The 15,280-nt window shown below is 35.7% G+C and overlaps 1 protein-coding gene across 1 annotated transcript in view; it reads left to right on the forward strand.

Annotated features, from left to right (window-relative positions):
• Positions 1-15,280, forward strand: part of CCDC178 (coiled-coil domain containing 178) — a 368,604-nt gene that overhangs the window by 25,625 nt on the left and 327,699 nt on the right. Inside the window, exons 6-7 of the mRNA XM_068993651.1 lie at positions 655-855; positions 6,740-6,960. Coding sequence (XP_068849752.1) covers positions 655-855; positions 6,740-6,960 — 422 coding nt within the window. The remainder of the gene's footprint in view (positions 1-654; positions 856-6,739; positions 6,961-15,280) is intronic.

Genomic DNA, 15,280 nt, shown 5'->3' on the forward strand with positions numbered 1-15,280 from the left:
CTCTACCCATTTCTTGCATAAATAGATGAATGAATACCCATGTTAATCATTTTGTTAACATTAAACCTTATCATTCCAGAGCTGTGAAGCAGGAGTCCCAAATGTTTCTCATAAAGGAGTTAATTTGTGTTATAACTGAATAAATAGAATTTGTAAACAATGATGAATTTTTGGCAAGGCTAACTAGGGATGTTATTATCTGATAAGATAAAGAATATAAAGTGTCTTATTCCTAAGAACCATCTGAGGATTTTCAGTATTTATCTGATATAATCATTATGGTTTGCTTTTCCCATAGAGTGGGAGGAAACAGAAGCATAGTTTCAAAATAAAGCTCTATAATACAGCTTGTGAATGGAACATGTGTTTTTTTGCTCAAAAATATTATGTGTGAAGCTATTGGTTGAGACTTATTCTGATTGTCTTATAAAATATTCATTTCAAAATCTGTCTTCAAAGGTTATAATTAATGTTATGATTGTATTATAGTGAAACTTGTGTTTACAAGGCTCAGTCATTTTTCTAAAATTCTCTTGGTAAATATATAAATATTAAAAGATAGCAATACAACCGGTTCCCCAGCTCCCTCACCCACTACCATCCAGCTTACAGGCTGATTTATTAGCAAATATGAATACGTATTTCCCTTTTAAGATGAAAAGTGTCCTGAATTGAAGCAGGAAATGGAAACATTGCTATCAGAGGCCATCCATCTCATTAAAAGTCTGGAGACCGATCGGGCAGAAGCTGAAGAAGCTTTACAACGACAAAAATCAAGAAAGAAAAGGATTACCACACAAATTGATTCTTGGTCAATCTGGAAACTTCAAGAAATCCCATTAGCTGTGCAGAATGGTAATAATCAGGATTTTTCATATTGTCATTTAGTTTATTGGAGAGGCATGGATGATTAATTGAGCTCTGAATTAAAAAATTACTTGTGCTTAAAGTGACCATATTATATTGCTTGAAAACCAGTGTATATTTGAAATACACTATTAATGATAATGCTGTGTTTGCAGACATAAATTGGGACTTCACTGAATAAACCTGGACCTGCTGTCATTTGGTATTTGTTGGAAATTCCATTGAATTTATGGTATCCAAGGAGCATGCAAACATTTGGCACATGTTTCCTGTAATGACTATAATATTTCAGTTACTAGAAATTTAAAGTGATTGCCAGTTGGTGGCATCAGCTACATATTTAAATCTAGAAAAATGAGAGAATTCTAAGTGATATATTAGGAATTACATGCATCTTCTTTTGTGAATTCAATGGTAAATTCACATTAGGAACTTCTAGCAGGCAAAGAAACCTAGGAGGTTTCCAAAAGTCATGTAGATAACACATGTTTAAAAGGTAAAACTTTATCTTTTAGATTACAGAAGGAGGGACATGTGATCAAGTGTTAAATAATCTAAAGGTTTTGGATTTTTCATTTTCAAATGTGGTATTTATCAAGCATACCAGACTACCTGATCCTTCTGAGGCTGGAAGCTTTTCTATGTTCTCATAGGGTAACAATTTTAATTCAGGGTTCACATGCTTAATAAATGGGTGACATTAGGATTCTTATATAACCCATGATTTAAACCAAAACACCTTTGAGAGAAAAAAAGATGACATTAGTTATTGTTGTTAGTCACATTCTTCAGGAATACAAGTAACATGTCTAAATCACAAATGAGTGTGACAAGAAACTAGCTTTATCCAAAGGAGAGGGTAATGAGCTGCTGTTCTTTCTTCTGATGACTCTCCTTGATACTGAGCTGTTTGTATTTTCTATAGAAGTCAGTTAGACTTCAACTGCTTTTGTTGCCTCTGTTAGGATTCTTGAAGTTATACTGGTTCTAGACCAGTGAATTAGACCATTACTAATTTCTTAGCTTGAGTTTGATATCTAAATCTTTATAAGTTTTAAATACGGGTTTTCATTTCTATGAAGTCAATATTTTTCTACCCAGAGTCCAGATAACAAGTTTTCTATTTATGTGTATTTAAGTCCAAAATTGTTAGCATACTTTAAACAGCTAATTTAATTTATTTACTAGTTTTGAATCTCTTTTCTCTTTCTTCTTGAGTCAGTTTTCATCATTTGAGCCTTCTAAATAATTTGTCCATTTTACTTTAATTGTCTTGTTTGCTTGTCCAATCTTGTTCCTAGTAACTATTTTGATATTTATAATAGCAGTAAAGATAACATATCTTTCATACTTGATTTTGGTAATTTGTACTTTCTCACTTTCTTTTCTTCCCACCTTGGTTTATCAAAAGGCACAGCAATTTTGTTGATCTATTTAAAAAGTCAATATTTGCTTGATTTCTCATATTTATTTTAGCTTTAGTATAATTGATTTCTTCTCTGATTTCCTTTCTCATGCTTTCTTTGGGAATTATTTAACGTAGTATTTTTCTCTTCATAAAGTGGAAGCCTTGATTATTTGTTCAATACCTTTCTTCTTTTCTAGAGTAGACGTTTAAGAACTGAAGTTACTTTTAGGAACTATATTAGTTGGATTTCATAAATATTCATATGCTATGAGCTTATTTTAATTAGGTAAAATATTTAAAAATGTTTTTTTGTGATTTCTTTTTGGATCTATTATTTGTTTAGACATTGCTGTTTAATTTGAAATTATTTAGGGATTTTTTGCAATTTTTCCCCAACTTTTTTCTTTTGATTTCTAATTTAATTTAGAAACATTTTATTCACATTAGAATTGTTTAGAATAAAAATTATCTATCATTTTAAATATTTTGGAGAATATTCTGTGTTTGGTCAAAATTAATGTACATTCTGTTGTTTGGTGAAGTGTCTATGCTGCTGCTGCTGCTGCTAAGTCCCTTCAGTCGTGTCCAACTCTGTGCGACCCCAGAGATGGCAGCCCACCAGGCTCCCCCGTCCCTGGGATTCTCCAGGCAAGAACAGTGGAGTGGGTTGCCATTTCCTTCTCCAGTGCATGAAAGTGAAAAGTGAAAGTGAAGTCGCTCAGTTGTGTCTGACTTTTAGCAATCCCATGGACTGCAGCCTACCAGGCTCCTCCGTCCATGGTATTTTCCAGGCAAGAGTACTGGAGTGGGGTGCCACTGCCTTCTCCGAGAACTGTCTATAAATGTGTTAATTGGTTGATGGTGCTGTTTAAGTCTTCTCTCTCTGATTTCTCTGTGTAGTTGTTTATTGAGTTGTTGTGAGTTGGGTGTTGAAATCTCCAACTATGATTTCTCTGGTGAATCTGAGAAGAAACTAATGATACCGAAACTTTTTCTTTTTCAATTGCCAGGTTTTGTTCATTTATTTTAATTTTTAAAAAATCATGAGTAAAAGACCCTGATAAGCTTTAAATAAATTAAGAAATGCACTACAACCAACATTTAAGTTTGGAATGGGATTTTTTTTTGGCGATTAGGCATCAGTGACAGATTTAGCCTTGAGGGAATCCCTGAAATCCTAATATCCTTCTGTTCCCATTTTGACCCATCTATTTGGTACAGGAGACTGGGGATAAAGCCTGAGTCTCACCCAAATGACAAGTTCGGTTAGAAGTCATTACATGAAGCTGAGAGTCCAAAGGTCTCCATTCCAGCATTAAGCATGAATCATGAATAAACCTATTGCTGCAGTTGAATAGCAAAGAAAGTTGCTTGTTTCACTTAGTGGAGAAAAGCAGACAGTATTCCAAGAATTCTTAAAATACTGATCTAAATGGATTTGGGACTGATATTCCTACGTGAATCTGAAAATACACAGTGGAGAATGTCATTTAAATGTTCTGTGGGGTGGTGGTAAAGCTAGGCATCTTCAGGAACAAAGACAGATGTTCTTTTTTGAAAGACTGAAAATTCAAGCTAGGTATTAGGGAACTGTCTCAGAGTCTCAAGACAAGAAATAGCCCGATATCAAGTATCATAAAACACAAGAATACAGATTCGGTAAGTGTGAGTTAGTAGAAACAGACAGTGTAATCTTACTCAAAAAGTTTTCAGATATTGGATTGCACATGACATTAGAAAATGATTTTATTTAATGGGCTTCCCTGGTGGCTCATGGTAAGAATCCTCCTGCCAATGCAGGAGACCCAGACTCAATCCCTGGATTGGGAAGATCCCTTGGAGGAGGAAATGGCAACCCACTTCAGTATTCTTGCCTGGAAAAATCCCATGGACAAAGGAGCTTGGCAGGCTACAGTCCATGGTGTTGCAGAGAGTTGAACATGACTTAGCAACTGAGAATATTTAATATGTTTTATGAAATAAAAAGAGAAGTCTGAAAATAAAAGCAAGGACTGAGAGACTACTTTTAAAAGAAAGAAAAATAGGAATAAAAAAGACTTACTAGAAATTAAAAATCTGCACTTGAAATTAAAGTCTCAATAACTGGTTAAATGGTCTGTTAGACTAAAGAAGAGAAAAGTAATAAATATAAATCTAGAAAAATTTACATGAAATGAATCAAAGGTACACAAGGAGAAGGAAATTATGAATTAAATATTTAAAGACATAGAGTATAACATGAAAAAGGATGATGAATATCTAATAGAAGATCATTACAGAGATAATGATGACAATACTTAATGGGATGGTGACTGACTTTTTAAAATAAAAATACTACTGTCTAATTAGGATAAAATTAAAAAGGAATGGTGTCAAACATTTCACAAATATAAGAAATTAGAAAACATTCAGAACTGTATCATTAAAACTTACTAAAATTATTTTCACATAAATGAAAAAAGCTGAATTATTATTTAAAGGAAAATCAATAGCTTTTATCATATTCACGAAAGAAGATGATATCAAAATTTTTGAAATATATGACTAGAAAAATAAAAACAAAATAAATACAAAGAAAAAAACAGAAACCCAATAACAAAATGGTTAAATAAGAAATATATATAATTCTGAAGATATACAGACCTAAATGTTAGATCAATAAAAGAAAAATAATAAAAGAAATAATGGAATACCAATGGCAAAATTAATGAAGAACACAGAGAAAATATGTGAGTAAATCCAATTAGAAATGCAGATGGTATCTAAAAATGGAGCAGTGATTAATAATAAGGAAGATATACAGAACAAATGTCTTAGAGTATTATTGAAACCTTGATGAACTGGATAAATTCACAGAAAAAAATGGACTGATGAATAGATAGCCAAAATATACATATAGCCATTAAAGGAAAGATATTGACTTAATAAATAAAAATCCTTTCTTGCAAAATACACACATGCATACATACATACATACATACAGGGCAATAAAACTTTACAGGCAATTTCAAACTTACACAAAATCATAGAGAACAGAAATAAAAGAAACTAAAACAGATACAAGATGCTAGCATAAATTGTAAAGCAAATTAGATGAATACAGTACAAATATGCAAAATTACAGGCCAAAATCATGAGCATATATGCAAAGTATCCTCAGTGAATATGACACCAAAACCCACCAAGAAGTTTATTTTAAAAAAAGATGAAAAGATCCCCAAGCTAGCCAATTGAAGTTTATTCCAAGAGTTCAAGGTTAGGTTAATCTTAGAAACTTAAGATATAATGAGAAAATCTTTTATATAGTTTCACTAAAATTGTCCTAGTCTGTTAATGGACATTTAATTTAATTTATAATTTGTTTCTATTTCACTTAAAAGAAATTTCCATATGTATTATTTCAGATATTTTTGTATGGAACAAAAGTTTTCTATCCATTTATTCAAATTCCCGTTTCTACTGTTTGAGAACAGTTTGTCACTTCTTCCTATAGGCCGTGCTATACTCATGTTAGGTCTATCACTAGATCTGTGCATTTTTGTTTGTCTTAATTTTGCTGTGTGAGATCATTCTGATTTCACTATGAGATTTATTTTTGTGGATAAACATTATTTCTTATATTAATACTGATTTTCATGAGTTATTATTTTTATAATTTCAAGTAATTTTTGTAGTTTAATCCCTTTGATGGTGAATGAAGGAACACTAAAATAATGTCAGGACTTCCCAGGCTGCCCAGTAGTTTGGACTCTGCACTTCCACTGCAGGGAGCATGGGTTCCATCCATGATCGGGGAGCTAGGATCCCGCATGCCACATGGCATGGTGAAATAGCAAAAATAAAAAACAAGTAATGTCTGAAACTAAAATATTTCATCAGTTCAGTTCAGTTGTTCAATCATGTCTGACTCTTTGTGACCCCATGGACTGCAGCATGCCAAGCCTCCCTGTCTATCACCAACTCCCGGAGTTTACTCAAACTCATGTCCATTGAGTTGGTGATGCCATCCAACCATCTCATCCTCTCTCGTCCCTTCTTCCTCCTGCCTTCAATCTTTCCCAGCATCAGGGTCTTTTCAAATGAGTCAGTTCTTCACATCAGGGGGCCAAAGTATTGGAGTTTCAGCTTCAACATCTGCCCTTCCAATGAACATTCAAGACTGATTCCCTTTAGGACAGACTGGTTGAATCTCCTTTCAGTCCAAGGGACTCTCAAGAGTCTTCTCCAACACCACAGTTCAAAAGCATCAATTCTTTGGCGCTCAGCTTTCTTTATAGTCCAACTCTCACTTCCATACATGACTACTGGAAAAACCGTAGTCTTGACTAGACGGACCTTTGTTGGCAAAGAAATGCCTCTGCTTTTTTATATTCATATTTCATATCTACTATCAAACAAAGATGTCCTTCTGAAGCTTTTGTTTTAAATTTAGATTTTCTTTTTGTCCTTTCACTGTATGTCTAGAACATGAGGCCTATTTGAGAGATATAATAGAACTACGATGGCAATTTGAAGATAAAACTCGTCAACGAAAACATCTGGAAGAGCAAAAGGAGAAATTAGCAGAAACTAATGCAAAGCTTAAAGAAGACATAGACTATATGATTAAACAGCACCCTCTACTGCTTGCAAAGCGAGACCACGAACTTACATCCCTGAGGGAATATTACCAGAAAAAATTTGAGGTAAGTGAATAAAAGAATGGCTGTGCGTTTTACAGACTGTTTCTTAATTATAAGAATTTCAGCTCTAAGAAGTTAACATACCTTGAAAGGTTTCATTCTCATTGAAAATTGGCCTATTGTATATCTTTTAAAGAAATTATCAATCAATACAGTTGATTGATACTCATTTAAAGTGTGTCTTCTTACCTTATGTTTAAACTTAAAAATATTAAATTGTAGTCAGTGTACTAATATGACTTTGGAGATGTTAAACAATACGGTATTATTTGAAGCTATAAATTGAACTGAGAAAGAATGTAAGTATACTGTATCAGTAAACTTCATTCCTGATGAAAACATATAAGCAACATGTAAGGTGTTTTTAATGATTAACATTTAATCTCCTCTTGTGGGATCATATAGAAAAATAAATTATTTCTTATGGCCACTAAATGGACAAATTTAATTTTGTATCATGTTTGTTCTTGATCATTTTAAGTTAGTAAATTAAGTCATTAAATGTCTCCTATATTTGTTCCATTTTCCTTCATCATTCTCCAAAAGATAACCTCATCATGAACTTCTGTTTCCAGGCAAAATTCGAATAATTTTATAGGCACATGTGCAACTTATATACACTACATACTGTTTATCAAACGTTCTGTAACTTTCTGAAATGTTTTTTGTTTGCTGTGTGCTTAATCGTTCAGTTGTGTATGACTCTTTGTGACCCCGTGGACTGTAGCTTGCCAGGCTCCTCTGTCCAAGGGAATTCTCTAGGTATGAATACTGGAGTAGGTTGCCATGCCCTCCTGCAAGGGACCTTCCCAACCCAGGGATCAAACCCAGGTCTACCATGTTGCAGGTGGATTCTTTACCATCTGAGCCACCAGGGAAGCCCAAGAATACTGGAGTGGGTAGCCTGTCCTTTCTCCAGAGGATCTTCCCAACTCAGGAATCAAGCCAGTGTCTCCTACATTCCAGGTGGATTCTTTACCAGCTGAGCTATTTATTTTTTAATCTGATGTTATTCTGGAGCTCCAGCTACTATTGATGTACACAGATTTAGTCCATTCATTTTACTTTCCAATTCCACCAAATAGATATCTCTGGTCTTGTGTGTTGTTTCCCATATTTATCTACAGTGCTGATTTGACTGTAAACAATAAGGAGCCCTGATCATGTTCCTCTTTTGGTGCATGTGAATTTTTCTTGGCTACATATCTAGTGGAGTATTTACTGAGTTCTGGGTTATATACATTTTCAACTTCATTAGTTAAAATCACACTGCTCTCCAGAGTGTCTTTGACAGTTTATATTCTTAAAGTAGTAGCAATGCTGGAGATGTCCCATTTATCTACTGTGAACAAGGGTTCTAGCAGTATCCTTTTTTTTCATCATAATAGACCCCTTATTTAATACTGGACAGGGAAGCCTGGCATGCTGCAGTCCATGGGGTCGCAAAAAGCAGGACACAACTAAGTGACTGAACAAAAAACGACAAGTAGCCCCCTTTAGTTGGATGGCAGTGTGTCAGGGTAAAGGTCATTTCTCAATTTGCCTTTACTCATGATATTTCTAATGAGATGTACATAGTAGTTATACAGGGTTTTTCAAAAAGGAAAGCTTTTTGAAATGGACTGACTCAGTCAGAAGCCACACCCTTTTTTATTCAGCCATTTTGTAAACTTACAGCAATCCCAATATAACAGCTGCAGTTCTGACTTACATTTTATAGCACAGGGCAACCTTGAGAATGGAGGCCAGTATCCAAGATGGCTGAATAGAAAGGCAGAAGAAGCTGTGTATCTATTTCTGGGAGAAAAAAAGAAACTGCAGTCTTATTCATTTGACTTATTTTTCCTACAAACAAACCCAATCCTAACTGTTACACCCTACATTTTTGTCAAGGTTTTGTTGTGATACTTTAAATTTTGTCAATAGGTGTGTGAATTGGTATCCCTAAAGTAATTTTAGTGTGTTTCTCCCTGATAGTGGACATAGATATTGCCTAGGGAGGGAAAGCACAGTTGTTGAAGATTACACTTGTGAATGGGTTCAGTTCAGTTCACTCAGAGTCATGTCCAACTCTTTAAGGCCCCATGGACTGCAGCACGCCAGGCTTCCCTGTCTATCATGAACTCCAGGAGGTCACTCAAACTCATGTTCATTGAGTCGATGATGCCATCAACCATCTCATCCTCTGTTGTCTCCTCTCCTCCCGCCTTCACACTTTTCCAGGATCAGGGTCTTTTCCAATGAATCAGTTCTTTGCATCAGGTGGCCAAAGCATTGGAGTTTTAGCTTCAGCATCAGTCCTTCCAATAAATATTCAGGACCAATTTCCTTGAGGACTGACTGCTTGAATCTCCTTGCAGTCCAAGGGACTGTCAAGAATCTTCTCCAACACTATGGTTCAAAAGCATCAGTTCTTCAGTGCTCAGATTTCTTTATGGTCCAACACTCACACATTCATACATAACTACTGGAAAAACCATAGCTTTGACTAGACGGACCTTTGTTGGCAAAGTAATGTCTCTGCTTTTTAATATGCTGTCTAGGATAGTCATAGCTTTTCTTCCGAGGAGCAAGGGTCTTTTAATTTCATGGCTGCAGTCATCATCTGCAGTGATTTTAGAGCCCAAGAAAATAGAAGTCAGTCACTGTTTCCATTGTTTCCCCATCTATTTGCCATGAAGTGATGGGACTGGATGCCATGATCTTAGTTTTTTGAAAGCTGAGTTTTAAGCCAACTTTTTCAAGCTTTTCTTTCATTTTCATCAAGAGGCTCTTTAGTTCCTTCACTTTCTGTCATAAGGGCAGTGTCATCTGCAAATCTGAGGTTATTGATATTTCTCCCGGCAATCTTGATTCCAGCTTGTGTTTCTTCTAGCCCAGCATTTTGCTTGATGTACTCTGCATATAAGTTTAAAAAGCAGGGTGACAGTATACAGCTTTGACGTACTGCTTTCCCAACTTGGAACCAGTTCATTGTTCCATATCCAGTTCTAGCTTTACTTCTTGACCTGGATATAGATTTCTCAGGAGGCAGGTCAGGTGATCTGGTATTCCAATCGCTTGAAGAATTTTCCACAGTTTGTTGTGATCTAGACAGTCAAAGGCTTTGGCATAATCAATAAACCAGAAGTAGATGTTTTTTCTGGAATTCTCTTGCTTTTCTTATGATCCAACGAATGTTGAGAATTTGATCTCTTGTTTCCTCTGCTTTTTCTAAATCCAGCTTGAACATCTGGAAGTTCTCCATTCACATACTGTTGAAGCCGGGCTTGGAGAATTTTGAGCATTACTTTGCTAGTGTGTGAGATGAGTGTAATTGTGTGGTAGTTTGAACATTCTTTGGCATTGCCCTTCTTTGGGACTGGAGTGAAAACTGGCCTTTTCCAGTCCTGTGACCACTGATGAGTTTCCCAAATTTGCTGGCAATATTGAGTGCAGCACTGTCACAGCATCATCTTTTCAGATTTGAAATAGCTCAACTGGAATTCGATCACCTCCACTTGCTTTGTTCATAGTGATGCTTCGTAAGGCCCGCTTGACTTTGCATTCCAGGATGTCTGGCTCTAGGTAAGTGATCACACCTTCATGGTTTTCTAGGTCATGAAGATCATTGTTGTATACTTCTTCTGTGTATTCTTGCCACCTCTTCTAAATATCTTCTGCTTCTGTTAGGTCCATACTATTTCTGTCCTTTATCGTGCTCATCTTTGCATGAAGTGTTCCCTTGGTCTCTCTAATTTTCTTGAAGAATTCTCTAGTCTCTCCCATTCTATTGTTTTCCTCTATTTCTTTGCACTGACCACTGAGGAAGTCTTTCTTATCTCTACTTGCTATTCTTTGGAATTTTGCATTCAGATGGGTATATCTTTCCTTTTCTCTTTGCCCTTCATGTCTCTTCTTTTCTCAGCTGTTTGTAAGACCTCCTCAGACAACCATTTTGCCTGTTTGCATTTCTTTTTCTTGCAGATGGTCTTTATCACTGCCTCCTATACAGTGTCACAAACCCCTGGCCATAGTTCTTCAGGCACTCTGTCTATCAGATCTAATCCCTTGAATCTATTTGTCAGTTTCACTGTATCATCCTAAGTGTTTTGATATGTCATACCTGAATGGTCTAGTGGTTTTCCCTACTTTCTTCAATTTAAGTCTGAATTTTGCAATTAGAAGTCCATGATCTGAGCCACAGTCAGCTCCCCATCTTGTTTTTGCTGACTATAGAGCTTCTCTGTCTTTGGCTGCAAAGAATATAATCAATCTAAAATAGGTATTTACCATCTGATAAATGGGAGGAAAATTTAAAAATGTATTCTGGCAGATCAAGAAAATAGTAACCTTTGTGTAGAGCTTATCAGTGGTGCTCTGATGGTTAATTTTTTCTATAAACTTGACTGGGCAAGGATGCTCAGGTTTTGATCAGATATTATTCTAAGTGTTTTGTGATGTTTTTAAATCTTTTTAGATGAGATTAATATTTAAATCAATGGTCTTTTATTAAAGCAGGTAGGCAAGAAAAATAAATAAAAGGATCTAGACTGGAAAAGAAGTAAAATTATTTGCGGAAGACACATTCTTCTATATAGAAAATTGTGAAGAATTCACAAAACAAACTATAGAGCTAAAAACAAGTTTAACAAAGTTGTAGATTCAAGCTCAATACAAAACTCAGTTGTATTTTCATATACTATTTGTGAACAATACAAAAATGAAGTTAAGAAAACAGTTTTCTTTGATAAAGTATGAATAAATTTAACCAATAAGCTGAAAGACTTGTTCACTAAAAACTATAATATTTTGCTGAAATCAATATAATTAGACTTAAATGAATAGAAAAGTAACACATATTCACAGATTTGACTTAATATTGTTTAGATGTCAGTAGTACCCATAGCTATCTTCAGATTAGATGGAGTTTCTGACAGAGTCTCAAAGAGCTTTTTGCAGAAATGGAAAAGCCTGTTCTAACATTCATTTGAAGTTGCAGGAGGTCACAAATAGCCAAAACAGTCTTGAGAAGGAAGGGCACCTTAGAAAACTCACAGCTTCTGATTTCAAAAATAACTACAAAGCTTTAAGAAGCAAAAATGAGTGTCATTTAATAAATACAGGAAAGTAGTTCAGTGAAGTAGTGTTGAGATTCTAGAAATAAACCAATATATCTGTGGTTAGTTGATTTTGACAAGGGTGTCGAGACCATTTGTTGAAATGAGTAGTCTCTTCAATACATGGTATTGGGACATTGGATATCCACATGATTCAAAGAGTAAATTTGGACCTCTGCTTCTTAGAACATACAAAAATTAATTTTAAATGGATCATAACTTTACACATAAGAACTAAAACTATAAAACACTTAAAAGGAAACTTGTGGATAAATCTTTATGACCTAGAATTTGAGAATGGATTTAGATATGACACTAAAAGCATAAACAACATTAGAGAAACTGGACTTCCTCAAAATTAAAACCTTTTGTACAGCTAAGTACACTATCAAAAAGGTAAAAAAAACAACCTACAGAATGAGAGAAAACATTGCAAATTATATATAATTTTATTTTAATGTATGTTAAGTTCAGTTCAGTTCAGTTCAGTTGCTCAGTCATGTCTGATCCTTTGCAACCCCATGAATCACAGCATGCCAGGCCTCCCTGTCCATCACAAACTCCCGGAGTTCACTCAGACTCACGTCCATCGAGTCAGTGATGCCATCCAGCCATCTCATCCTCTGTCGTCCGCTTCTCCTCCTGCCCCCAATCCCTCCCAGCATCAGAGTCTTTTCCATTGAGTCAACTCTTCTCATGTGGTGGCCAAAGTACTGGAGCTTCAGCTTTAGCATCATTCCTTCCAAAGAAATCCCAGGGCTGATCTCCTTTAGAATGGACTGGTTCGATCTCCTTGCAGTCCAAGGGACTCTCAAGAGTCTTCTCCAACACCACAGTTCAAAAGCATCAATTCTTTGGCGCTCAGCCTTCTTCACAGTCCAACTCTCACATTCATACATGACCACAGGAAAAACCATAGCCTTGACTAGACGGACATTAGTCGGCAAAGTAATGTCTCTGCTTTTGAATATACTATCTAGGTTGGTCATAACTTTTCTTCCAAGGAGTAAACGTCTTTTAATTTCATGGCTGCAGTCACCATCTGCAGTGATTTTGGAGCCCAAAAAAATAAAGTCTGGCACTGTTTCCACTGTTTCCCCATCCATTTCCCATGAAGTGATGGGACCGGATGCCATGATCTTCATTTTCTGAATGTTGAGCTTTAAGCCAACTTTTTCTCTCTCCTCTTTAACTTTCATCAAGAGGCTTTTTAGCTCCTCTTCACTTTCTGCCATAAGGGTGGTGTCATCTGCATATCTGAGGTTATTGATATTTCTCCCAGCAATCTTGATTCCAGCTTGTGTTTCTTCCAGTCCAGCGTTTCTCATGATGTACTCTGCATAGAAGTTAAATAGTCAGGGTGACAATGTACAGCCTTGATGTACTCCTTTTCCTATTTGGAACCAGTCTGTTGTTCCATGTCCTGTTCTAACTGTTGCTTCCTGACCTGCATACAGATTTCTCAAGAGGCAGGTCAGGTGGTCTGGTATTCCCATCTCTTTCAGAATTCTCCACAGTTTATTGGGATCCACACAGTCAAAGGCTTTGGCATAGTCAATAAAGCAGAAATAGATGTTTTTCTGGAACTCTTTTGCATTTTCCATGATCCAGCAGATGTTGGCAATTGGATATTTGGTTCGTCTGCCTTTTCTAAAACCAGCTTGAACATCAGGAATTTCACGGTTCACATATTGCTGAAGCCTGGCTTGGAGAATTCTGAGCATTACTTTACTAGCATGTGGGATGAGTGCAACTGTGTGGTAGTTTGAACATTCTTTTGCATTGCCTTTCTTTGGGATTGGAATGAAAACTGACCTTTTCCAGTCCTGTGGCCACTGCTGAGTTTTCCAAATGTGCAGGCATATTGAGTGCAGCACTCTCACAGTATCATCTTTCAGGATTTGAAACAGCTCAACTGGAATTCCATCACCTCCACTAGCTTTGTTTGTAGTGATGCTTTCTAAGGCTAATTATATATTAATTTTGTGCTAATATATACTAATTATACAGTAATATATTAATATACACTAATTCTATATTAATATATCTTGCTACAGATTTGTAGTAAGTTTTAAAGTCAGAAAGTGTGAGTTCTCTAAGGTGCCCTGCCTTTTCAAGACTGTTCTGGCTACCTGAGGACCCCCCCTGAAATTTCATATGAATGTTAAAATAGGCTTTTCCATTTCTGCAAAGAGCTCTTTGAGACTTCATCAGAGGTTGCATTTCATCTGAACATAGCTTTGGGTACTACTGACATTTTAAAAATATGTAGCACCCAGAATACATGAAGAACTTTTATAATTCAACAACTATAAAAGATAAACACCTCATTTTAAAATGGACAAAAGACTTAAGTAGATATATCTCCGAAAGACAGAAATGAGCAGCAAACACATGAAAGGACAGATGCTCAGCATCATTAACCATCAGGAAAATTCAAACTAAAGCCACAATGATATAACTACTCATGCCCATTAGGATGAGATTAAAAATAGAGTGTAAAATAACCAGTTTGGGTGAAGATGTAGAGAAACTCTAACCATTGTACTTTGTTGAATGTAAAATGGTGCAGCCACTGTAGAAAAGAGCTTGGTGTTTCCTTAAAAAAGTAAAACAGAATTAACATATGCTTTAGCAACTCCAAGCCAAGACATATACCCTTAAAGAGTTGAAAACTGATGTTAAAAAACAAAACCTTGTGCAGAAATGTGCTTAGTGGCACTGTCTACAATGGACAAAAGGCAGAATCATTCCAGTGCCCATCAGTTGATGTATGACTAAACAAAATGTGATATAACCATACCATGGAGTAGTAGTCAGTCATAAAAAGAATGAAATACTGGTACAGATCACAACATGGATAAACTTCAAAGCATTATGCTTAATAAATACCCAGACACAAAATATCACCTATTACATGATTTCATTTACCTGAAATATCCAGAATAGGTAAATCCATAAAGACAGAAAGCAAATTAGATTGCTAGGGGCTCGGGAAAGTGTAAGATAGAGTTTTGTTTGTAATAAAGCTTTGCTTTTTCTGTTTTATTCTGCTGTCTTGACTGAGGCCTTGGCTAGAGGCTTGCTGAAGTAACCCAGCTACTTAAATAATGCAAGACCTCTTGTCAATGTGCTTGAGCCTCAGTACATTGCAAACCCACCTCAGTGGCTTAAGGTGACTTTCAGATTCTACAAGCAGCTTAGTCACATAACACAGTGGAGCC

The sequence above is a fragment of the Capricornis sumatraensis genome, chromosome 21 (genome assembly GCF_032405125.1).
Source record: "Capricornis sumatraensis isolate serow.1 chromosome 21, serow.2, whole genome shotgun sequence".
Taxonomy (NCBI): domain Eukaryota; kingdom Metazoa; phylum Chordata; class Mammalia; order Artiodactyla; family Bovidae; genus Capricornis; species Capricornis sumatraensis.